Raw genomic sequence first — 20,779 nt, 5'->3', positions numbered from 1 at the left:
CTTGTGTAGTTCTGTCTCTCTTGTCTCTGTGTGTTCTGTCTTTACCTCACAGATCATCATTTCTCTGTATCTCATAACTCTTGTCTTATGTGTAGTTCTGTCTCTCTTATCTCTGTGTGTTCTGTCTTTACCTCACAGTTCATCATTTCTCTGTATCTCATAACTCTTGTCTTATGTGTAGTTCTGTCTCTCTCTGTGTGTTCTGTCTTTACCTCACAGTTCATCATTTCTCTGTATCTCATAACTCTTGCCTTATGTGTAGTTCTGTCTCTCTTGTCTCTGTGTGTTCTGTCTTTACCTCACAGTTCATCATTTCTCTGTATCTCATAACTCTTGTCTTATGTGTAGTTCTGTCTCTTATCTGTGTGTTCTGTCTTTACCTCACAGTTCATCATTTCTCTGTATCTCATAACTCTTGCCTTATGTGTAGTTCTGTCTCTCTTGTCTCTGTGTGTTCTGTCTTTACCTCACAGTTCATCATTTCTCTGTATCTCATAACTCTTGCCTTATGTGTAGTTCTGTCTCTCTTGTCTCTGTGTGTTCTGTCTTTACCTCACAGTTCATCATTTCTCTGTATCTCATAACTCTTGTCTTATGTGTAGTTCTGTCTCTCTCTGTGTGTTCTGTCTTTACCTCACAGTTCATCATTTCTCTGTATCTCATAACTCTTGCCTTATGTGTAGTTCTGTCTCTCTTGTCTCTGTGTGTTCTGTCTCTACCTCACAGTTCATCATTTCTCTGTATCTCATAACTCTTGCCTTATGTGTAGTTCTGTCTCTCTTGTCTCTGTGTGTTCTGTCTTTACCTCACAGTTCATCATTTCTCTCTATCTCATAATTCTTGCCTTATGTGTAGTTCTGTCTATCTTATCTCTGTGTGTTCTGTCTTTACCTCACAGTTCATAATTTCTCTGTATCTCATAACTCTTGCCTTATGTGTAGTTCTGTCTCTCTCTGTGTGTTCTGTCTTTACCTCACAGTTCATCATTTCTCTGTATCTCATAACTCTTGCCTTAGTGTAGTTCTGTCTCTCTTGTCTCTGTGTGTTCTGTCTTTACCTCACAGTTCATCATTTCTCTCTATCTCATAACTCTTGCCTTATGTGTAGTTCTGTCTCTCTCTGTGTGTTCTGTCTCTACCTCACAGTTCATCATTTCTCTCTATCTCATAATTCTTGCCTCATGTGTAGTTCTGTCTCTCTTATCTCTGTGTGTTCTGTCTTTACCTCACAGTTCATCATTTCTCTCTATCTCATAATTCTTGCCTTATGTTTCTGTCTCTCTTTGTGTGTTCTGTCTTTACCTCACAGTTCATCATTTCTCTGTATCTCATAATTCTTGCCTCATGTGTAGTTCTGTCTCTCTTGTCTCTGTGTGTTCTGTCTCTACCTCACAGTTCATCATTTCTCTATCTCATAACTCTTGTCTTATGTGTAGTTCTGTCTCTCTTATCTCTGTGTGTTCTGTCTTTACCTCACAGATCATCATTTCTCTGTATCTCATAATTCTTGCCTTATGTGTAGTTCTGTCTCTCTCTGTGTGTTCTGTCTTTACCTCACAGTTCATCATTTCTCTGTATCTCATAATTCTTGCCTTATGTGTAGTTCTGTCTCTCTTGTCTCTGTGTGTTCTGTCTTTACCTCACAGTTCATCATTTCTCTATCTCATAATTCTTACCTTATGTGTAGTTCTGTCTCTCTTGTCTCTGTGTGTTCTGTCTCTACCTCACAGTTCATCATTTCTCTGTATCTCATAATTCTTGCCTCATGTGTAGTTCTGTCTCTCTTGTCTCTGTGTGTTCTGTCTCTACCTCACAGTTCATCATTTCTCTGTATCTCATAATTCTTGCCTCATGTGTAGTTCTGTCTGTTATCTCTGTGTGTTCTGTCTCTACCTCACAGTTCATCATTTCTCTGTATCTCATAACTCTTGCCTTATGTGTAGTTCTGTCTCTCTTATCTCTGTGTGTTCTGTCTTTACCTCACAGTTCATCATTTCTCTGTATCTCATAACTCTTGCCTTATGTGTAGTTCTGTCTCTCTTATCTCTGTGTGTTCTGTCTCTACCTCACAGTTCATCATTTCTCTCTATCTCATAACTCTTGCCTTATGTGTAGTTCTGTCTCTCTCATCTCTGTGTGTTCTGTCTTTACCTCACAGTTCATAATTTCTCTATCTCATAATTCTTGCCTTAATTATGTGTAGTTCTGTCTCTCTTGTCTCTGTGTGTTCTGTCTTTACCTCACAGTTCATCATTTCTCTGTATCTCATAACTCTTACCTTATGTGTAGTTCTGTCTCTCTGTGTGTTCTGTCTTTACCTCACAGATCATCATTTCTCTCTATCTCATAACTCTTGTCTTATGTGTAGTTCTGTCTCTCTTGTCTCTGTGTGTTCTGTCTTTACCTCACAGTTCATCATTTCTCTGTGTCTCATAACTCTTGCCTTTTGTGTAGTTCTGTCTCTCTCTGTGTGTTCTGTCTTTACCTCACAGATCATCATTTGTCTCATAATTCTTGCCTTAATTATGTCTAGGATCTCGTCTCTCACTCTGACCTATAAGGGAGAACATGGATTTGCTTGGGCTAAGTATGTTTGTCTTTATATAAGGGGCATAGTGGAATTGAGGTATTTGTAGTAGTAATAGTAGTAGTAGTAGTAGTAGGAGGAGGAGGAAAGATAATGCAGAAGGGGAAACGGAAGAAGGAATTAAGGAAGGAATGAAGGAGGGAAGGAAAATGATAAAAGGAGAAAAAAAAGGAAGGACTGGCGGGTGAAAAGTTAAATGATGAATGAAAAAATTAGAGAAAATCTGTCTCCTCCATTTCTTCCCTATTCTAAATGCACCCCCTCCCCCTCTCTCTCTCTCTCTCTCTCTCTCTCTCTCTCTCTCTCTCTTCTCAATGTCAAGCAACAGTTACGAGTAAAACAATAAAACAAAATACACTATAAGGGGGTCGACGCAGGGCCCAACGCGTTAGGTACTAAACACGTATTGGGTTCTCAGACCTCAGTACTGAAAAGTGTTGGTTAATCTGGTTCCATTAAACCTTGATATGAAAAAATATATAGAACAGCATGCACGAACAGTATAATTTCCAAGTCTTTGAGTAATTAAGGTTAGCCATAGATCATCATGAACCTGGGATGGAGTTGGTGTATTGAAGGATCCTGATTGATTGATTGATAGTTTATTGTTGCAGGTAAACAACAAGGGAGAAGGGAGGAACATGCCATCCCAACCCCCAGGCAGGACAGAGTGAGATTATACAACTATTAATACATGTGTAGGCAGCACCATGAAATTAAAAAGATACAATGGTAGGAAGGAAAGCACAACAAGGGAGGGGGCAGTACCTCCCCCTGGACAATAAGACATTTTTAACTGTAAAGCAACATATGATTATTGAGCCATGATTTACTTTGCATCGACTATCAAAATGCACACCAATTAACCTGGTCCCAAGTTCATGATACTATATGGATAATGGCATCTGACAGTACAGTTTTCTTATAATGTGACACGTCTGGACTTTCTCTCTGCAAAGGCATCTATGATTTCAGCAAAAGATACCTGTCTATAGATTCTTCACGATCTTTGTTTATTATTGCTAGCCCATTCAGACGGTCTTGAGCCAATTATGAGGAGGGAGGGAGGAGAGGAGGATGGGGATAGATGGGGAAGGAGGAGGAGGAAGAGGAGGAAGGGAGATCATTAGGGAAAATACATGCTTGACACCTATTTCTTTATTTTTTTCACTTTTATTGGTCCATACAACATACATATACAATACATATTATACAACAAATACATAACTATATACATTAGATCATAGAGTGAGTGAGAGACTGGAGAGGTGAGATAGAGAGAGGTCCCCCCCCCCTCTCTCTCTCTCTCTCTCTCTCTCTCTCTCTCTCACCTCACCACAGCTCACAGGACCCCACAGTATGTACCCCTACAGTATGTTGACAACCCCCCACAGACACATCCCCCCCCCAGCCTCATGAAGGACCCCCTCCTCCCTCCCTCCTTCCCCCCCTAGCCAACATAGCACCCACATAGCCTTATCAATGTTACTATGTGTATGTATGTATGTATGTATGTGTGTTTTTTCTATTGATAAAAAGTTAATTTGTAATGTTTGTGTGTTATATTCCTATGAGAGAGAGAGAGAGAGAGAGAGAGAGAGAGGAGGTAAGGAAAGGAGAGAGATGAGAGAAGGAAAAGAAATAATGAAAGAAAGAACAGAAGAAATTTACCGATAAAAGAGAGAGAGAAAGGTCAGAAGGGAGAGAGAGAGAGAGAGACAAGGCAAGGCAAGGTAATAATATTGAATAGTAATAGTGTGTCAACTAACTTACTAACTAACTATGGGATGAGAGAGAGAGAGAGAGAGAGAGAGGAGATAAGGTGAGGTCAGGTAACACTCTCTCTCTCTCTCTCTCTCTCTCTCTCTCTCTCTCTCTCTCTCTCTCTCTCTCTTCCCATTCCTTTCCTTTCCCTTCCCTTCCCTTTTCTTTCCTTCCTTTCCTTTCCTTTCCTTTCCTTTCCTTTCCTTCTCTTCCCTTCCTTTCCTTCCCTTTCCCTTCCGTTCCCTATCCTTCCCTTCCGTTCCCTATCCTTCCCTTCCGTTCCCTATCCTTCCCTTCCCTTTCCTTTCCTTCCTTCCCTATCCCTTCCCTTCCCTTTCCAATAACTTAACAAGGACTGGTTGACTGGTTGACTGTTCCTTCGTACTGTGACCTTCTTGACCTCTTGTGACCTTTCCTTGGACTGGGGTGACTGGGTCTTGGGGCTTCTGAGATGGACTTCCTTCCTTTCTTTCTTCCTTCTTCAGAGCTGTGGATAAAAATGGTTATTAATATATTTTCATTATTATTATTATTATTATTATTATTTTTATTATTTCTCTCTCTCTCTCTCTCTCTCTCTCTCTCTCTCTCTCTCTCTCTCTCTCTCTCTCTCTCTCTCTCTCTCTCTCTCTCTCTCTCTCTCTCTCTCTTCCTCCCTTCCCTTCCCTTCCCTTCCCTTCCCTTTCCTTTCCTTTCCTTTCCTTTCCTTTCCTTCCCATTCCTTTCCCTTCCCTTCCCTTCCCTTCCCTTCCTTTCCTTTCCCCGAGCTGCCCGGCCACGCTCGCCCCAGCCCCGCCCCAAGGGGAGTCCTACATCAAGATCCTCACCCCAGGAAGCCCCAGACCTCCTCCAGGAAGAAACTCCCATGGCTTCGTCTCCTGCCCCGCCCCGCAGCTTCACCTACATTCTCTCTCTCTCTCTCTCTCTCTCTCTCTCTCTCTCTCTCTCTCTCTCTCTCTCTCTCTCTCTCTCTCTCTCTCTCTCTCTCTCTCTCTCTCTCTCTCTCTCTCTCTCTCTCTCTCTCTCTCTCTCTCTCTCTCTCTCTCTCTCTCTCTCTCCTTCCATCTTCCCTTCCCTTCCCTTCTCTTCCTTTCCTTCCCTTCTCTTCCCTTCCCTTCTCTTCTCTTCCCTTCTCTTCCTTTCCCTTCCTTTCCTTCCCTTCTCTTCCCTTCCCTTCTCTTCCCTTCCCTTCCTTTCCTATCCTTTCCTCCAATCCTGACAGTCTCCCCCGAGCTGCCCCGTCCCTCCCAAATCTACCCCGGCAGAATGGATCAACCTGCCCCGCTCACCCCAGCCCCGCTCTAGGAGAAGCCCCGGACCCTCACCCCAGCCCAGCCCCAAGGGGAGTCCTACATCAAGATCCTCACCCCCAGGAAGCCCCGAACCTCCTCCAGGAAGAGTAACTCCCAGCGGGGACACGATGCTCCTGCCTGCCCGCTGGCTTGGCTTACATTCTCTCTCTGCTCTCTCTCTCTCTCTCTCTCTCTCTCTCTCTCTCTCTCTCTCTCTCTCTCTCTCTCTCTCTCTCTCTCTCTCTCTCTCTCTCTCTCTCTCTCTCTCTCTCTCTCTCTCTCTCTCTCTCTCTCTCTCTCTCTCTCTCTCTTCCTTCCCATTCCTTTCCTTTTCCTTCCCTTCCCTTCCCTTCCCTTCTCTTCCCTTCCCTTCCCTTCCCTTCCTTTCCTTCCCTTCTCTTCTCTTCCTTTCCTTCCCTTTCCCTTCCTTTCCTTTTCCTTCCCTTCCCTTCTCTTCTCTTCCCTTCCCTTCCCTTCCCTTCCCTTCCCTTCCTTTCCTTCCCTTCTCTTTCCTTCTCTTCCCTTCCCTTCCCTTCCTTTCCTATCCTTTCCTCCACTCCTGACAGTCTCCCCCGAGCTGCCTCGTCCCTCCCAAATCTACCCCGGCAGAATGGATCAACCTGCCCCGCTCGCCCCAGCCCCGCCCTAGAAGGAGGAGCCCCGGACCCCAGCCTAGCCCCGAGGGGAGTCCTACATCAAGATCCTCACCCCCAGAAAGCCCCGAACCTCCTCCAGGAAGAGTAACGCCCCGCGGGGACTCGATGCTCCTGCCCCGCCCCGCCCCGCAGCTTCACATACATTCTCTCTCTCTCTCTCTCTCTCTCTCTCTCTCTCTCTCTCTCTCTCTCTCTCTCTCTCTCTCTCTCTCTCTCTCTCTCTCTCTCTCTCTCTCTCTCTCTCTCTCTCTCTCTCTCTCTCTCTCTCTCTCTCTCTCTCTCTCTCTCTCTCTCTCTCTCTCTTCCTTCCTTCCCATTCCTTTCCCTTCCCTTCCCTTCCCTTCCCTTTCCTTCCCTTCCCATTCCTTCTCTTCCCTTCCCTTTCCTTTCCTTTCCTTTCCTTCCCTTTCCTTCCCATTCCTTCTCTTCCCTTCCCGTTCCTTTCCTTTCCTTTCCTTCCCTTTCCTTCCCTTCCCTTCCCATTCCTTCTCTTCCCTTCCCTTTCCTTTCCTTTCCTTTCCTTCCCTTTCCCTTCCCTTCCCTTCCCTTCCTTTCCTTTCTTTCCTTTCCTATCCTTTCCTCCACTCCTGACAGTCTCCCCCGAGCTGCCCTGTCCCTCCCAAATCCACCCCGGCAGAATGGATCAACCTGCCCCGCTCGCCCCAGCCCCGCCCCAAGGGGAGTCCTACATCAAGATCCTCACCCCCAGGAAGCCCCGAACCTCCTCCAGGAAGAGTAACTCCCCGCGGGGACTCGATGCTCCTGCCCCGCCCCGCCCCGCAGCTTCACATACATTCTCTCTCTCTCTCTCTCTCTCTCTCTCTCTCTCTCTCTCTCTCTCTCTCTCTCTCTCTCTCTCTCTCTCTCTCTCTCTCTCTCTCTCTCTCTCTCTCTCTCTCTCTCTCTCTCTCTCTCTCTCTCTCTCTCTCTCTCTCTCTCTCTCTCTCTCTCTCTCTCTCTCTCTCTCTCTTCCTTCCTTCCATTCCTTTCCTTCCCTTTCCCTTCCTTTCCTTTTCCTTCCCTTCCCTTCCCTTCCCTTCCCTTCTCTTCCTTTCCTTCCCTTCTCTTCCCTTCCCTTCTCTTCTCTTCCCTTCTCTTCCTTTCCCTTCCTTTCCTTCCCTTCTCTTCCCTTCCCTTCTCTTCCCTTCCTTCTCTTCCCTTCCTTCTCTTCCCTTCCTTCTCTTCCCTTTCTTCTCTTCCCTTCCTTCCTTCCTTCTTCCCTTCCCTTCCTTTCCTATCCTTTCCTCCACTCCTGACAGTCTCCCCGAGCTGCCTCGTCCCTCCCAAATCTACCCCGGCAGAATGGATCAACCTGCCCCGCTCGCCCCAGCCCCGCCCTAGAAGGAGGAGCCCCGGACCCCAGCCTAGCCCCAAGGGGAGTCCTACATCAAGATCCTCACCCCCAGAAAGCCCCGAACCTCCTCCAGGAAGAGTAACGCCCAGGCTCGTCTCCTGCCCGCCCGCCCGCAGCTTCACATACATTCTCTCTCTCTCTCTCTCTATCTCTCTCTCTCTCTCTCTCTCTCTCTCTCTCTCTCTCTCTCTCTCTCTCTCTCTCTCTCTCTCTCTCTCTCTCTTTGTCTAATCTCCTCTTTTCTTCATATCTTTATTTCTCTCTCTCTCTCTCTCTCTCTCTCTCTCTCTCTCTCTCTCTCTCTCTCTCTCTCTCTCTCTCTCTCTCTCTCTCTCTCTCTCTCTCTCTCTCTCTCTCTCTTCCTTCCTTCCTTCCCTTCCTTCCTTCTCTTCCCTTTCCTTCCCTTCCCTTTCCTTTCCTTTCCTTTCCTTCCCTTCCCATTCCTTTCCCTTCCCTTCCCTTCCCTTCCCTTCCCTTCCTTTCCTTTCCCCGAGCTGCCCTGCCCCGCTCGCCCCAGCCCCGCCCCAAGGGGAGTCCTACATCAAGATCCTCACCCCCAGGAAGCCCCGAACCTCCTCCAGGAAGAGTAACTCCCCGCGGGGACTCGATGCTCCTGCCCCGCCCCGCCCCGGAGCTTCACATACATTCTCTCTCTCTCTCTCTCTCTCTCTCTCTCTCTCTCTCTCTCTCTCTCTCTCTCTCTCTCTCTCTCTCTCTCTCTCTCTCTCTCTCTCTCTCTCTCTCTCTCTCTCTCTTCCTTCCTTCCTTCCCATTTCTTTCCTTCCCTTTCCCTTCCTTTTCCTTCCCTTCCCTTCCCTTCCCTTCTCTTCCCTTCCCTTCTCTTCCCTTCTCTTCCCTTCTCTTCCCTTCCCTTCCTTTCCTATCCTTTCCTCCAATCCTGACAGTCTCCCCCGAGCTGCCCCGTCCCTCCCAAATCTACCCCGGCAGAATGGATCAACCTGCCCCGCTCGCCCCAGCCCCGCCCTAGAAGGAGGAGCCCCGGACCCCAGCCCAGCCCCGAGTAGCGTCCGACATCACGCTCCGCACCCCCCGGAAGCCCCGCACCTCCTCCAGGAAAACGCCCTTGGCTTCGATGCTCCTGCCCCGCCCGCCCAGACTTCACATACATTCTCTCTCTCTCTCTCTCTCTCTCTCTCTCTCTCTCTCTCTCTCTCTCTCTCTCTCTCTCTCTCTCTCTCTCTCTTCCTTCCCATTCCTTTCCTTCCCTTTCCCTTCCTTTCCTTTTCCTTCCCTTCCCTTCCCTTCCCTTCTCTTCCTTTCCCTTCCCTTCTCTTCCCTTCTCTTCCCTTCCCTTCTCTTCCCTTCCCTTCCTTTCCTATCCTTTCCTCCACTCCTGACAGTCTCCCCCGAGCTGCCCCGTCCCTCCCAAATCTACCCCGGCAGAATGGATCAACCTGCCCCGCTCACCCCAGCCCGCTCTAGGAGAAGCCCCGGACCCACACCCCAGCCCAGCCCCAAGGGGAGTCCTACATCAAGATCCTCACCCCCAGGAAGCCCCGAACCTCCTCCAGGAAGAGTAACTCCCCGCGGGGACTCGATGCTCCTGCCCCGCCCCGCAGCTTCACATACATTCTCTCTCTCTCTCTCTCTCTCTCTCTCTCTCTCTCTCTCTCTCTCTCTCTCTCTCTCTCTCTCTCTCTCTCTCTCTCTCTCTCTCTCTCTCTCTCTCTCTCTCTCTCTCTCTCTCTCTCTCTCTTCTCTCTCTCTCTTCCTTCCTTCCTTCCTTCCCATTCCTTTCCTTCCCTTTCCCTTCCTTTCCTTTTCCTTCCCTTCTTTCATCCTTCCCTTCCTTCCTTCCTTCCTTCCTTCCTTCCCTTCCTTCCTTCCCTTCTCTTCCTTTCCTTCCCTTCCTTCCTTCCCTTCCCTTCCCTTCCCCTTTCCTTCCCTTCTCTTCTCTTCCTTTCCTCCCCTTCCCTTCCCTTCCCTTTTCTTCCCTTCCCTTCTCTTCCCTTCTCTTCCCTTCCCTTCCCTTCCCTTCCTTTCCTTCCCTTCTCTTTCCTTCTCTTTCCTTCTCTTCCCTTCCCTTCCTTTCCTATCCTTTCCTCCACTCCTGACAGTCTCCCCCGAGCTGCCTCGTCCCTCCCAAATCTACCCCGGCAGAATGGATCAACCTGCCCCGCTCGCCCCAGCCCCGCCCTAGAAGGAGGAGCCCCGGACCCCAGCCCAGCCCCGAGTAGAGTCCGACCTCAAGATCCGCACCCCCAGGAAGCCCCGCACCACCTCCAGGAAGAGTAACGCCTTGTGGCTCGTGCTCCTGCCCCGCCCGCAGCTTCACATACACTCTCTCTCTCTCTCTCTCTCTCTCTCTCTCTCTCTCTCTCTCTCTCTCTCTCTCTCTCTCTCTCTCTCTCTCTCTCACACAGCCTCCCTCACACCCTCTCTCTCTTTCTCTCTCAGCCTCCCTCACAGAATCTCTCTCTCTCTCTCTCTCTCTCTCTCTCTCTCTCTCTCTCTCTCTCTCTCTCTCTCTCTCTCTCTCTCTCTCTCTCACACAGCCCCCCTCTCACCCTCTCTCTCTCTCTCTCTCTCTCTCTCTCTCTCTCTCTCTCTCTCTCTCTCTCTCTCTCTCTCTCTCTCTCTCTCTCTCTCTCTCTCTCTCTCTCACACAGCCTCCCTCACACCCTCTCTCTCTCTCTCTCTCTCTCTCTCTCACAGCCTCCCTAACACCCTCTCTCTCTCTCTCTCTCTCTCTCTCTCTCTCTCTCTCTCTCTCTCTCTCTCTCTCTCTCTCTCTCTCTCTCTCTCTCTCACAGCCTCCCTCACACCCTCTCTCTCTCTCTCTTTCTCTCTCTCTCACAGCCTCCCTTCCACCCTCTCTCTCTCTCTCTCTCTCTCTCTCTCTCTCTCTCTCTCTCTCTCTCTCTCTCAGCCTCCCTCACAGCCTCCCTCACAGCATCCCAGATTGGTAACTCGGTTCTCACTGACGAAGACAGGCAAAGCCTCCAAGAGGATTTGCACAAAATTTCAGCTTGGTCGGATAGATGGGAGATGCCCTTTAACGTAGACAAGTGCCAGGTCCTTCAAGTTGGAACGAGGAATAAAAAGTTTGATTACGAAATGCGCGGCGTTAAACTCAAAAGCGTTCAATGCGTCAAGGACTTGGGGGTCAAAATCGCGTCAAACCTCAAATTCTCACAGCAATGCATCGATGCAGCAAATAAAGCGAACAGAATGTTGGGCTTCATTAAAAGAAACTTTTTATTTAAGAATAAAGATGTAATACTCGCTCTACAACAGTTTAGTCAGACCCCACTTGGAATATGCGGTACAGTTTTGGTCTCCTCACCATGCAAAGGATATTGCTAAATTAGAAGGTGTTCAGCGTCGGGCAAAAATTATCCCTTCCTTGCGCAACAAATCCTACGAAGAAAGGCTTTCTACCCTTAACATGTTCTCTCTTGAGAAACGTCGCCTCCGAGGAAAACTGATCGAATGTTTTAAAATACTTAATGGTTTCACGAATGTAGACAGATCAACATTGTTTATGATCGATGACACTTTGCGCACGAGGAACAATGGCGTAAAACTCAGATGTAGACAAGTAAATTCAGACTGCACCAAATTTTTCTTCACCAACGTTGTAGTGCGAGAATGGAATAAGCTCCCATCATCAGTGGTCCAGTGTAACACGATTGACTCCTTCAAAAATAAGCTCGACCGTCACTTCCTTCAACTTAATATCAACTAGAGTAGAAATGCAACGTTTTGGAGTCTTCTGATTAATGTAAAATCACTTAGGTTTAAGGACAGACCACCAAGTCTGGACCATGGGGTCTGTGTGGTCTGATTTTCTATGTAAATCTATGTAAATCTCTGTCTCTCTCACACCCTCTCTATTTTAAAATACTTAATGTTTTAAAATACTTAATGGTTTCACGAACGTAGACAGAACAAAATTGTTTATGATCGATGACACTTTGCGAAGGAGGAACAATGGCGTAAAACTCAAATGTAGACAAGTAAATTCAGACTGCACCAAATTTTCCTTCACCAACGTTGTAGTGCGAGAATGGAACAAGCTCCCTGCCTTCCTTCAGTGGTCCAGTGTAACACGATTGACTCCTTCAAAAACAAGCTCGACCGTCACTTCCTTCAACTTAATATTAACTAGAGTAGAAAAGCAACGTTTTGGAGCCATCGGATTAATGTAAAATCACTAAGGGGTCTGTGTGGTCTGATTTTTTATGTAAATCTATGTAAATCTATGTAAATCTCAGCATCAGCCTCTCTCAGCCTCCCTCAGCTCTCTCTCTCTCTCTCTCTCTCTCTCTCTCTCTCTCTCTCTCTCTCTCTCTCTCTCTCTCTCTCTCACACACACACACACACACACACACACACCCTCACATCCTCCCAGCCACAGAAAACTCACCCAAACCGACGAAAAACACGAAAACTTGAAGGATCTGTCAGACCGCCATTTGCTGAACACTTTCTTCCTCTTCTTCCTCTTGTGGCCTCCTCTCCACCCTACTATTATATTATTTAAGGCATTTCTAAGGTAAACTAACCCTTCCCGAGACTCCCTAAGGTAAATTTAAGGTAGATTTTCCCTTAATATAGCACTCTAGGGTAAGGTTAGGCGTTTAAACAATATATAATGTAGACTGTATACCCATGATTATATTATTTAAGGCATTTCTAAGGTAAACTAACCCTTCCAGAGGCTCCCTAAGGTAAATTTAAGGTAGATTTTCCCTTAATATAGCACTGTAGGGTACGGTAAAGCGTTTAAACAATATATAATGTAGACTGTATACCCATGATTATGTTATTTAAGGCATTTCTAAGGTAAACTAACCCTTCCCGAGGCTCCCTAAGGTAAATTTAAGGTAGATATTCCCTTAATATAGCACTGTAGGGTAAGGTTAGGCGTTTAAACAATATATAATGTAAATAATGAAGAAACGGCCTTATATAGATTAAATAAGGAAAGTAAGTAAATATAAATGGAGGACATAAATTAAATGTGATGTTCTCTTCTATTATCTATCGCTGAGAAGGTCAAATTATTAAGAGATAGCGAGATTATTTATTTCTATGGCTTGTTATCGTACATCTGACACCTGCACCAGAATGTAAACAAAGAGATAGTGAGGCCTTTCCTAATGTCCTCCATCTGGTCTCTCTCTCTCTCTCTCTCTCTCTCTCTCTCTCTCTCTCTCTCAATATTTATTCTTATTATCTATCTATGTCTACAGAGAGAGAGAGAGAGAGAGAGAGAGAGAGTGTATGTGTGTGCATGTGCGTGTGTTCGTGCGTCCGTCCACAGGTATGCATGCAACAGGTGAGTCTGGTCGCCATGGCAACGCTCTCTCTCTCTATCTTCCTTTTTTCTTATTTATATTCTTGCATTTTTTTTCTCTCTCTCTCTCTCTCTCTCTCTCTCTCTCTCTCTCTCTCTCTAATGTATTTTCTTTTTCTTTTTCTCCTATTTTTTTTATTTCATCGTCTACTATTCTCCCTCTCTCTCTCTCTCTCTCTCTCTCTCTCTCTCTCTCTCTCTCTCTGCGTGTGTGTGTGTGTGTGTGTGTGTATGTGTTCCCCCCCCTCTCTCTCTCTCTCTCTCTAATGTATTTCTTTTTCTTTTTCTCCTATTTTTTTTATTTCATCGTCTACTATTCTCCCTCTCTCTCTGCGTGTGTGTGTGTGTGTGTGTATTTGTGTTAGAGAGAGAGAGAGAGAGAGAGAGAGAGGAGTTGTGCGCATTTCCAGGGGCAGTTCTGTGACCCTGGTGGTAGTGTGACCCTTCCTCTGTACCGTGAACCTAAAGAAACACACATTTGGCAAGGCTTTCATAGGAGTTGTGGGCATTTCCAGGGGTACTCTCTCTCTCTCATTACTTTCTTATGAGAGAGAGAGAGAGAGAGAGAGAGAGGGGCAGTTCTGTGACCCTGGTGGTAGTGTGACCCTTCCTCTGAACCGTGAACCTAAAGAAACACACATTTGACAAGGCTTTCATAGGAGTTGCGGGCATTTCCAGGGGTACTCTCTCTCTCTCTCATTACTTTCTTATGAGAGAGAGAGAGAGAGAGAGAGAGAGAGAGTTGTGGGCATTTCCAGGGGCAGTTCTGTGACCCTGGTGGTAGTGTGACCCTTCCTCTGAACCGTGAACCTAAAGAAACACACATTTGACAAGGCTTTCCAAGGAGTTGTGGGCATTTCCAGGGGTACTCTCTCTCTCTCTCTCTCTCATTACTTTCTTATGAGAGAGAGAGAGAGAGAGATGGGATGGAAAGGAAAAACAATGGTATTTTAAACATTATATCTATACATTCTCTCTCTGTCTCTCCTTTCTCTCTCTCCCTCATCATTTCCCAGTGACCATTTCCATCCTTCACACCTTTCCTAACCATCGCAAGCTACAGATCATTGCCTCAGTGCGCAGGAGAGTAACACACACACACACACACACACCCATATATGCAGACGGATTGGGGTGGATTAAAACGGATGATTCTACACGAAAATATGTATTTACACAAGAATTCACCGCCTTTGAAATACAGTTTGTACAGTTTATTGGGGTACACACACACACACACACACACACACACACACACACACACACACACCACAAACGCACACATACATATATAGCTGAATACACACACACACACTTCAGGAAACGCACATACACACACACATACAACTTCAGGAAATGCACATACACACGCACACAGCTTCAGAAAACACACACACACACACACACGCACACAGCTTCAGAAAACGCACATACACACACACACACACACATAGCTGCAAAAAACGCACATACACACAATAAAAATTACAATATGAAAAAAAAAATAATAAATAAATAAATAAAAAAAGAATTTGAAAAAAAGTATAAAACAAACACACAGAGAACCTTAATCCATTGGAGAGGCATACATCAGGGGGAGCATTACCACCCTCACCCTCACACATACACACAATAATAATAACAATAATAATAATAATAATAATAATAATAATAATAATAATAATAATAATAATAATAATAATAACAATAATAATAATAATGATCATAAATTCAACTATGTGTGTGTGAGAGAGAGAGAACAAGAGAGAGAGAGAGAGAGAGAGAGAGAGAGAAAACCTATCATGCATACACAATAATTTTAAACGCATCTTCAGTCAAGGGGAACCAGTGTGTGTGTGTGTGTGTGTGTGTGTGTGTGTGTGTGTGTGTGTGTGTGTGAGACCAACAGATAGAAAGGAAGAAAGGAAGAGAGAGAATGAAAATGGAAGAAAGAAATAAAGAAAATGAGACAAGGGACAGTTTCTCTCTCTCTCTCTCTCTCTCTCTCTCTCTCTCTCTCTCTCTCTCTCTCTCTCTCTCTCTCTCTCTCTCTCTCTCTCTCTCTCTCTCTCTCTCTCTCTCTCTCTCTCTCTCTCTCTCTCCCTGTTAACGGCTTCCCTCCGATTCAAAGCTTCTGGCCCGAGGCAAATCAAGTCTGTCTGGGTGGTGAGGTGGTTGGCCTTGAGAGAGAGAGAGAGAGAGAGAGAGAGAGAGAGAGGGAAGAGAGGAAGGAAGGGCATGGAAGAAGGGAAGAGATAGATAGAGATAGATAGAGAGAGAGAGAATGGGGGGTGGGGGGAAGGAAGGGTACAGAAGAAGGGAAGAGATAGATAGATAGATAGAGATAGATAGATAGAGAGAGAGAGAGAGAGGGGGGGAGGGTAAGACATGGGGGTGCCAAGGTTGTGTGTGTGTGTGTGTGTGTGTGTGTGTGTGTGTGTGTGTGTGTGTGTGTGTGTGTGTGTGTGTGTGTGTGTGTCTAGACAAACAGAAGTATGTATAAAAAAGAATAAATAATAATAATAATAAAAAAACAAGGGAAGGTACACACACACACACACACACACACACACACACACACGCGCACACACACACACACACACACAAGGCCAAAAGATGAGGTTGACAACTAGCAATTTATTTTCAGGTAATTGTGTGTGTGTGTGTGTGTGTGTGTGTGTGTGTGTGTGTGTGTGTGTGTGTGTGTGTGTGTGTGTGTTTGAACCTCTCTCTCTCTCTCTCTCTCTGTCAAATATAAGAGAAATAGATTTAATTAAAAAAAAAATTACATACATACACACACACACATACACACACACATACACACACACATTAGGGAGAGAGGGCGTGTGCGTGTACGTCTGCCTTACACACACACACACACACACACACACACACACACAGGCGCGCACACACCTGTCTTATGGGAACGCACATGTGGAAATAATAACAATAATAATAAATAATATAAAACTTGATCTTGATAAATTAATGTTAAAATGATTACTGTTACTCTCTCTCTCTCTCTCTAATTCTCGCTCTAATATCTCACACATTTCTTTAACAAATTCTCTCTCTAATTCATGACCTTTACAGACAACATGAGACAAGCACGCCACATAGCTCACCACATAGGCACATGCCCCTTCCAACATACCCAATCCCACATGACAAACACACTCTTAGACAGCATATGTGTGTGTGTGTGTGTGTGTGTGTGTGTGTGTGTGTGTGTGTACAGACAACATATGTTCTTAATTAAACAATCATTATCATTATTATTATTATTATTATTATTATTATTATTATTATCATCGGTAAAAGGCATATCTTGCATGATTTAGAATGTGTATTTGTGGTAGGAGGAGGAGGAGGAAGAGGAGGAGGAGGAGGAAGAGGAGGAGGAGGGGTATATTGTGTATGTGTGATATATATTATGTTGTTTTTTCTTCCTCCTCTTCCTCCTTCTTCTTCTTCTTCTTCCTCCTCCTCTCTCTCCCTTATTTACTTTCATAGTCTATCCACTTCTTCCTCCTCCTCTTCTTCTTCTTCTTCTATGTTAACTTGTTCTAATCTTCTTCCTCCTCCTTCTTCTTCTTCTTCTTCTCTTCCTTTTCAAATCTTCTTATTCCAGATTGACAGTCAAATATTTCTTCTTTCTCCTCCTCCTCCTCCTCCTCCTCCTCTTCCTCTTCTTCTTCTTAAATCACTTTCTCAGTCTGTCAATCCTCTCCCTCCTCCTCCTTTCTTCCTCTTCCTCCTCTCTCTTCTCTTTCAATTGTTTTCCTTTCTCTCTCTCTCACTATAATCCACATGAGTCAATCTTCCTTCTCCTCCTCCTCCTCCTTTCTTCCTCTTCCTCCTCCTCCTCCTCCTCCTCTCTTTCAACTGTTTTCCTTTCTCTCACTAAAATCCACATGAGTCTTCCTTCTCCTCCTCCTCTCTCTGGGCTCACTAATATCACTCCTCCTCTTCCTCCTTCTTCCTCCTCCTCCTCCTCATCATCACTTAATCGAGGAGGAGTGTGAGTTGTTTTGGTTCTCGTCCGTATCCTTGAAAAATCCCTGCCGTTTCTTGCACTCCCTAATCGTAACGGTCAGGAAGTTGGCCGTCACATCCGTTATGAAGATCTCATCCGCCAGGGGGTTCCGCCGGTACCAGTAGCTCGGGTCGGGTGCCACCAGGACCTGCGGAAGGGACGGGTCTTAGAGGGCGCCTAGTATGGGGTACATGGGGTGATCCGTTCATTAGAGTTTGGGGGAGTTTTTAAGAGTTTTCACAAGCGTTTTTCTGAGAGGCTCCTAAGTTATGGACATCTCCCAAGGCATCTCTCAAGGGTTCCCAAGAGCTCTACCTGGTTACAGAAGGCTCCTAAGAGTTCCCAAGAGGTCTTATGAGTTCTCCCAAGGGTCCGAAAGTCCCCCAAAATTCCCTGAGCGTTCCCGAAAGTTCAAAAGACTTATAGGATTGAGGAGTTTATGTGCAAGGGTGTAGCTAGCTAGGGAAAGCATTGAGTGCCAGGCAATGAGAGAGTGCCGGGTGTGTAGCTGGTTAGGGAGGGCATGGGGACAGTGCCAGGGTGGATAGCTACTTAGGGAGAAGCTTAGAGGGACTGCCCAGGCATTTATCTACCTAGGGACGGCTTAGAGAGTGCCAGGCTGTCTGTGCCTATCTAGGGAAGGCATAGAGACAGTGCCACGGTGTGTAGCTAACTGGGGAAAGCTTAGAGAGAGTGCCAAGGTGTTTAGCTAGCAAGGGAAGGCATAGAGGGAGTGCCAGATGAAGGAACAGTGTGCCAGAGTGCCTAGCTATCTAAGTAAAGCATTGGGGCCATGTAGATAGAAGGATTGAGTGCCAGCATTTAGTTAGGTAAGGAAAACTAAGTGCCAGGGTCTTTAGCTAGCAAGGGAAGGCATAGAGGGAGTGCCAGATGAAGGAACAGTGTGCCAGAGTGCCTAGCTATCTAAGTAAAGCATTGGGGTCATGTAGGGTTGAGTGCCAGAGTGCCAGACGCTGTAACAATGCCGTCTGTCAGGGGTGCCAACCTCTAACAGACATAAGATAGATTGACACTCACCTCAATGCATGAAAGAAATAGATTGACTGACTAATTAACTGACTGGCTGACTGGGTAGGTTCTGGTAGGGTAAGCTTATGGACTGACTGACTGACTGTGGAGTGGTATATTGAACTGACTGACTGACTGGGTAGGTTCTGGTAGGGTAAGCTTATGGACTGACTGACTGACTGACTGATTGACTAAACTAGCTTATGTATATTTGTGAAATGTATTGACTGAGACTGACTGACTGACTACCTGACTGACTGGCTACCAAAGATTATGTACAAATTCAATTTTTAAATAATCTGAAAAAGAAGATGAAATTACAGAACAAAAATCTCACCTCCTGTTCTTCCTCCTCCTCCTCCTCCTCCTCCTCTTCCTCCTGCTCCTCCTCCTCCTCCTCCCCCTGCACCTCCTCTTCCTCCTCCACCACCTCCTCCACCCCATCACCACCCACCACATTGGGCTCGTGATTCTCCTTCTCCGTTGTGGTGTTGAGTGCGGTGTTGAGTGTGGTGATGAGTGAGTCCTTCCCCTTCACCACTGCCCCGTTGACCTGCGGTGTTGAGACCGGAGGTGGCGGTGGAGGTGTGATCTGTGGTGGTGTATCGGGCGAAGGGGGGAGCTTAACACCCTTCGGAGATGATATGGTTGTGCTGGAGGTGGTGTTGAGCTTAGGCCGTGGGTGGTGGTGAGTGTGGTGGTTGTCGTGGTGGTGGTGGTGGTGTTGTTTGGGGGGTGATACAAGGCGGGGCTGTTTGAGGGGGGGGGGGCTGGGCTCTCCATCACCGTCCTTAGTGATGGTAAAGCCTAACTTCCCATCCCTAAGCGGCTCTGCCTTCCGTTTTGCACTGGGGGGGGAGCTGGGAGGGGGGGTAGTGGTGGTGGTGGTGGTGGTGGTGACGGTGGTGGTGGTGGGTGATGACTGTGTGGTGGTGGTGGTGGCTGTGGTAGTGTCCGTGGTGGTGTCTGTGGCGACCGGTGATGAAGTTACAGACTGCGGTGGAGGTGACGCTGCTGTGGTGGTGGTCGTGGGCGTGGTGGTGGTGGTGGGCGAGGAGGAGGTGGTGGTGGTGATGGTGGTGGTGGTGGCGGAGGAGGTGGAGGTGGTGGTGGTGGTGGAGGTGTCATGGTCAGTGGAGTCGTCGTAGTCGTCGTCCTCGGTGGTGGTGTCGACTTCAACCCTAGAGGAGGTGCTGCTGCTGGCACTCCGCTCGGCATCACGCTCCAGGGAGGCCGAGGTGCTGCTGCGGGTGCTCTCCTGGAAGGGGCAATAACAAATAAATAAGTGGACTAAACAATATGAAAAGCTCACTAAAAAAGGTATCTATCTCTCTCTCAATACTATTTTTTTTCTCTAATATAAAAAAAGTTAAAATTAATATGTTGAGAGTGAGAGAGTGAGAGATAGAGAGAGAGGGGGGGGGGGGCTTTGGTAACTGCCTTGCTCTCTTAAATAATAATAATAATAATAATAATAATAATAATAATAATAATAATAATAATAATAATAATAATAATAATAATAACAGTAAACACTGGACTCAACAAACTCATGTCTCTTTCAGCCACTCCTTTCCAATCTTTTTTTTTTTTCATTAGTATTGTTTTCTTTTTTTTAAACCCTTTGCTGTAAAAAAAGGAGAAAAAAAAGAATGACTGGTAAAAAAAGGTCTCTCTCTCTCTCTCTTTTTGTAAATAGTTGAGAATATTAAATAAATAATCATATATAAATAAGTTCCTGTAAATTGGTGATAATAAAAATAAATGGACTAAAAAATATGAAAAACTCACTAGAAAAGGTGTGTGTGTGTGCCCTTAAAATTGCATAATATATTTGTATTTATTTTAATTAAGTGGACTAAAAATATGAAAAACTCACTAGAAAAGGTGTGTGTGCCATAAAATTGCATAATATATTTGTATTTATTTTAATTAAGTGGACTAAAAATATGAAAAACTCACTAGAAAAGGTGTGTGTGTGCCCTTAAAATTGCATAATATATTTGTATTTATTTTAATTAAGTGGACTAAAAAATATGAAAAACTCACTAGAAAAGGTGTGTGTGTGTGCCATTAAAATTGCATAATATATTTGTATTTATTTTAATTAAGTGGACTAAAAAATATGAAAAACTCACTAGAAAAGGTGTGTGTGTGTGCCCTTAAAATTGCATAATATATTTGTATTTATTTTAATTAAGTGGACTAAAAAATATGAAAAACTCACTAGAAAAGGTGTGTGCGTGTGCCCTTAAAATTGCATAATATATTTGTATTTATTTTAATTAAGTGGACTAAAAAATATGAAAAACTCACTAGAAAAGGTGTGTGTGTGTGCCCTTAAAATTGCATAATATATTTGTATTTATTTTAATTAAGTGGACTAAAAAATATGAAAAACTCACTAGAAAAGGTGTGTGTGTGTGCCCTTAAAATTGCATAATATATTTGTATTTATTTTAATTAAGTGGACTAAAAAATATGAAAAACTCACTAGAAAAGGTGTGTGTGTGTGCCCTTAAAATTGCATAATATATTTGTATTTATTTTAATTAAGTGGACTAAAAAATATGAAAAACTCACTAGAAAAGGTGTGTGTGTGTGCCCTTAAAATTGCATAATATATTTGTATTTATTTTAATTAAGTGGACTAAAAATATGAAAAACTCACTAGAAAAGGTGTGTGTGTGCCCTTAAAATTGCATAATATATTTGTATTTATTTTAATTAAGTGGA

The 20,779-nt window shown here is 45.2% G+C and overlaps 1 protein-coding gene and 1 long non-coding RNA gene across 5 annotated transcripts in view; both read right to left on the bottom strand.

Annotated features, from left to right (window-relative positions):
* Positions 1 to 131: 131 nt before the first annotated feature.
* On the bottom strand, positions 132 to 2,121 carry LOC126988986 (uncharacterized). Of its 4 annotated transcripts, none has more exons than XR_007742722.1 (4): positions 1,893 to 2,121; positions 634 to 805; positions 381 to 552; positions 132 to 298 (listed from the first exon to the last, which is right to left on the bottom strand). It is a non-coding gene; the product is annotated as an uncharacterized LOC126988986 (long non-coding RNA). The 4 variants fall into 4 exon arrangements; XR_007742723.1 differs by having other exon boundaries at positions 720 to 805; XR_007742724.1 differs by lacking the exon at positions 1,893 to 2,121 and adding an exon at positions 1,723 to 1,804 and having other exon boundaries at positions 720 to 805.
* A 14,379-nt stretch (positions 2,122 to 16,500) lies between these two features.
* The window catches only part of LOC126989044 (polycomb group protein Pc-like), a 20,467-nt gene continuing 16,188 nt past the window's right edge, over positions 16,501 to 20,779 (bottom strand). Inside the window, exons 5-6 of the mRNA XM_050847591.1 lie at positions 18,381 to 19,301; positions 16,501 to 17,162 (exon numbers count right to left, since the gene is read on the bottom strand). Coding sequence (XP_050703548.1) covers positions 16,980 to 17,162; positions 18,381 to 19,301 — 1,104 coding nt within the window. The 3' untranslated portion in view covers positions 16,501 to 16,979. The remainder of the gene's footprint in view (positions 17,163 to 18,380; positions 19,302 to 20,779) is intronic.

This window comes from Eriocheir sinensis, unplaced genomic scaffold, assembly GCF_024679095.1.
Source record: "Eriocheir sinensis breed Jianghai 21 unplaced genomic scaffold, ASM2467909v1 Scaffold103, whole genome shotgun sequence".
Taxonomy (NCBI): Eukaryota; Metazoa; Arthropoda; class Malacostraca; order Decapoda; family Varunidae; genus Eriocheir; species Eriocheir sinensis.
The sequence above is the reverse complement of the archived record's forward strand: the minus strand, read 5'-3'. Positions and strand labels throughout refer to the sequence as shown.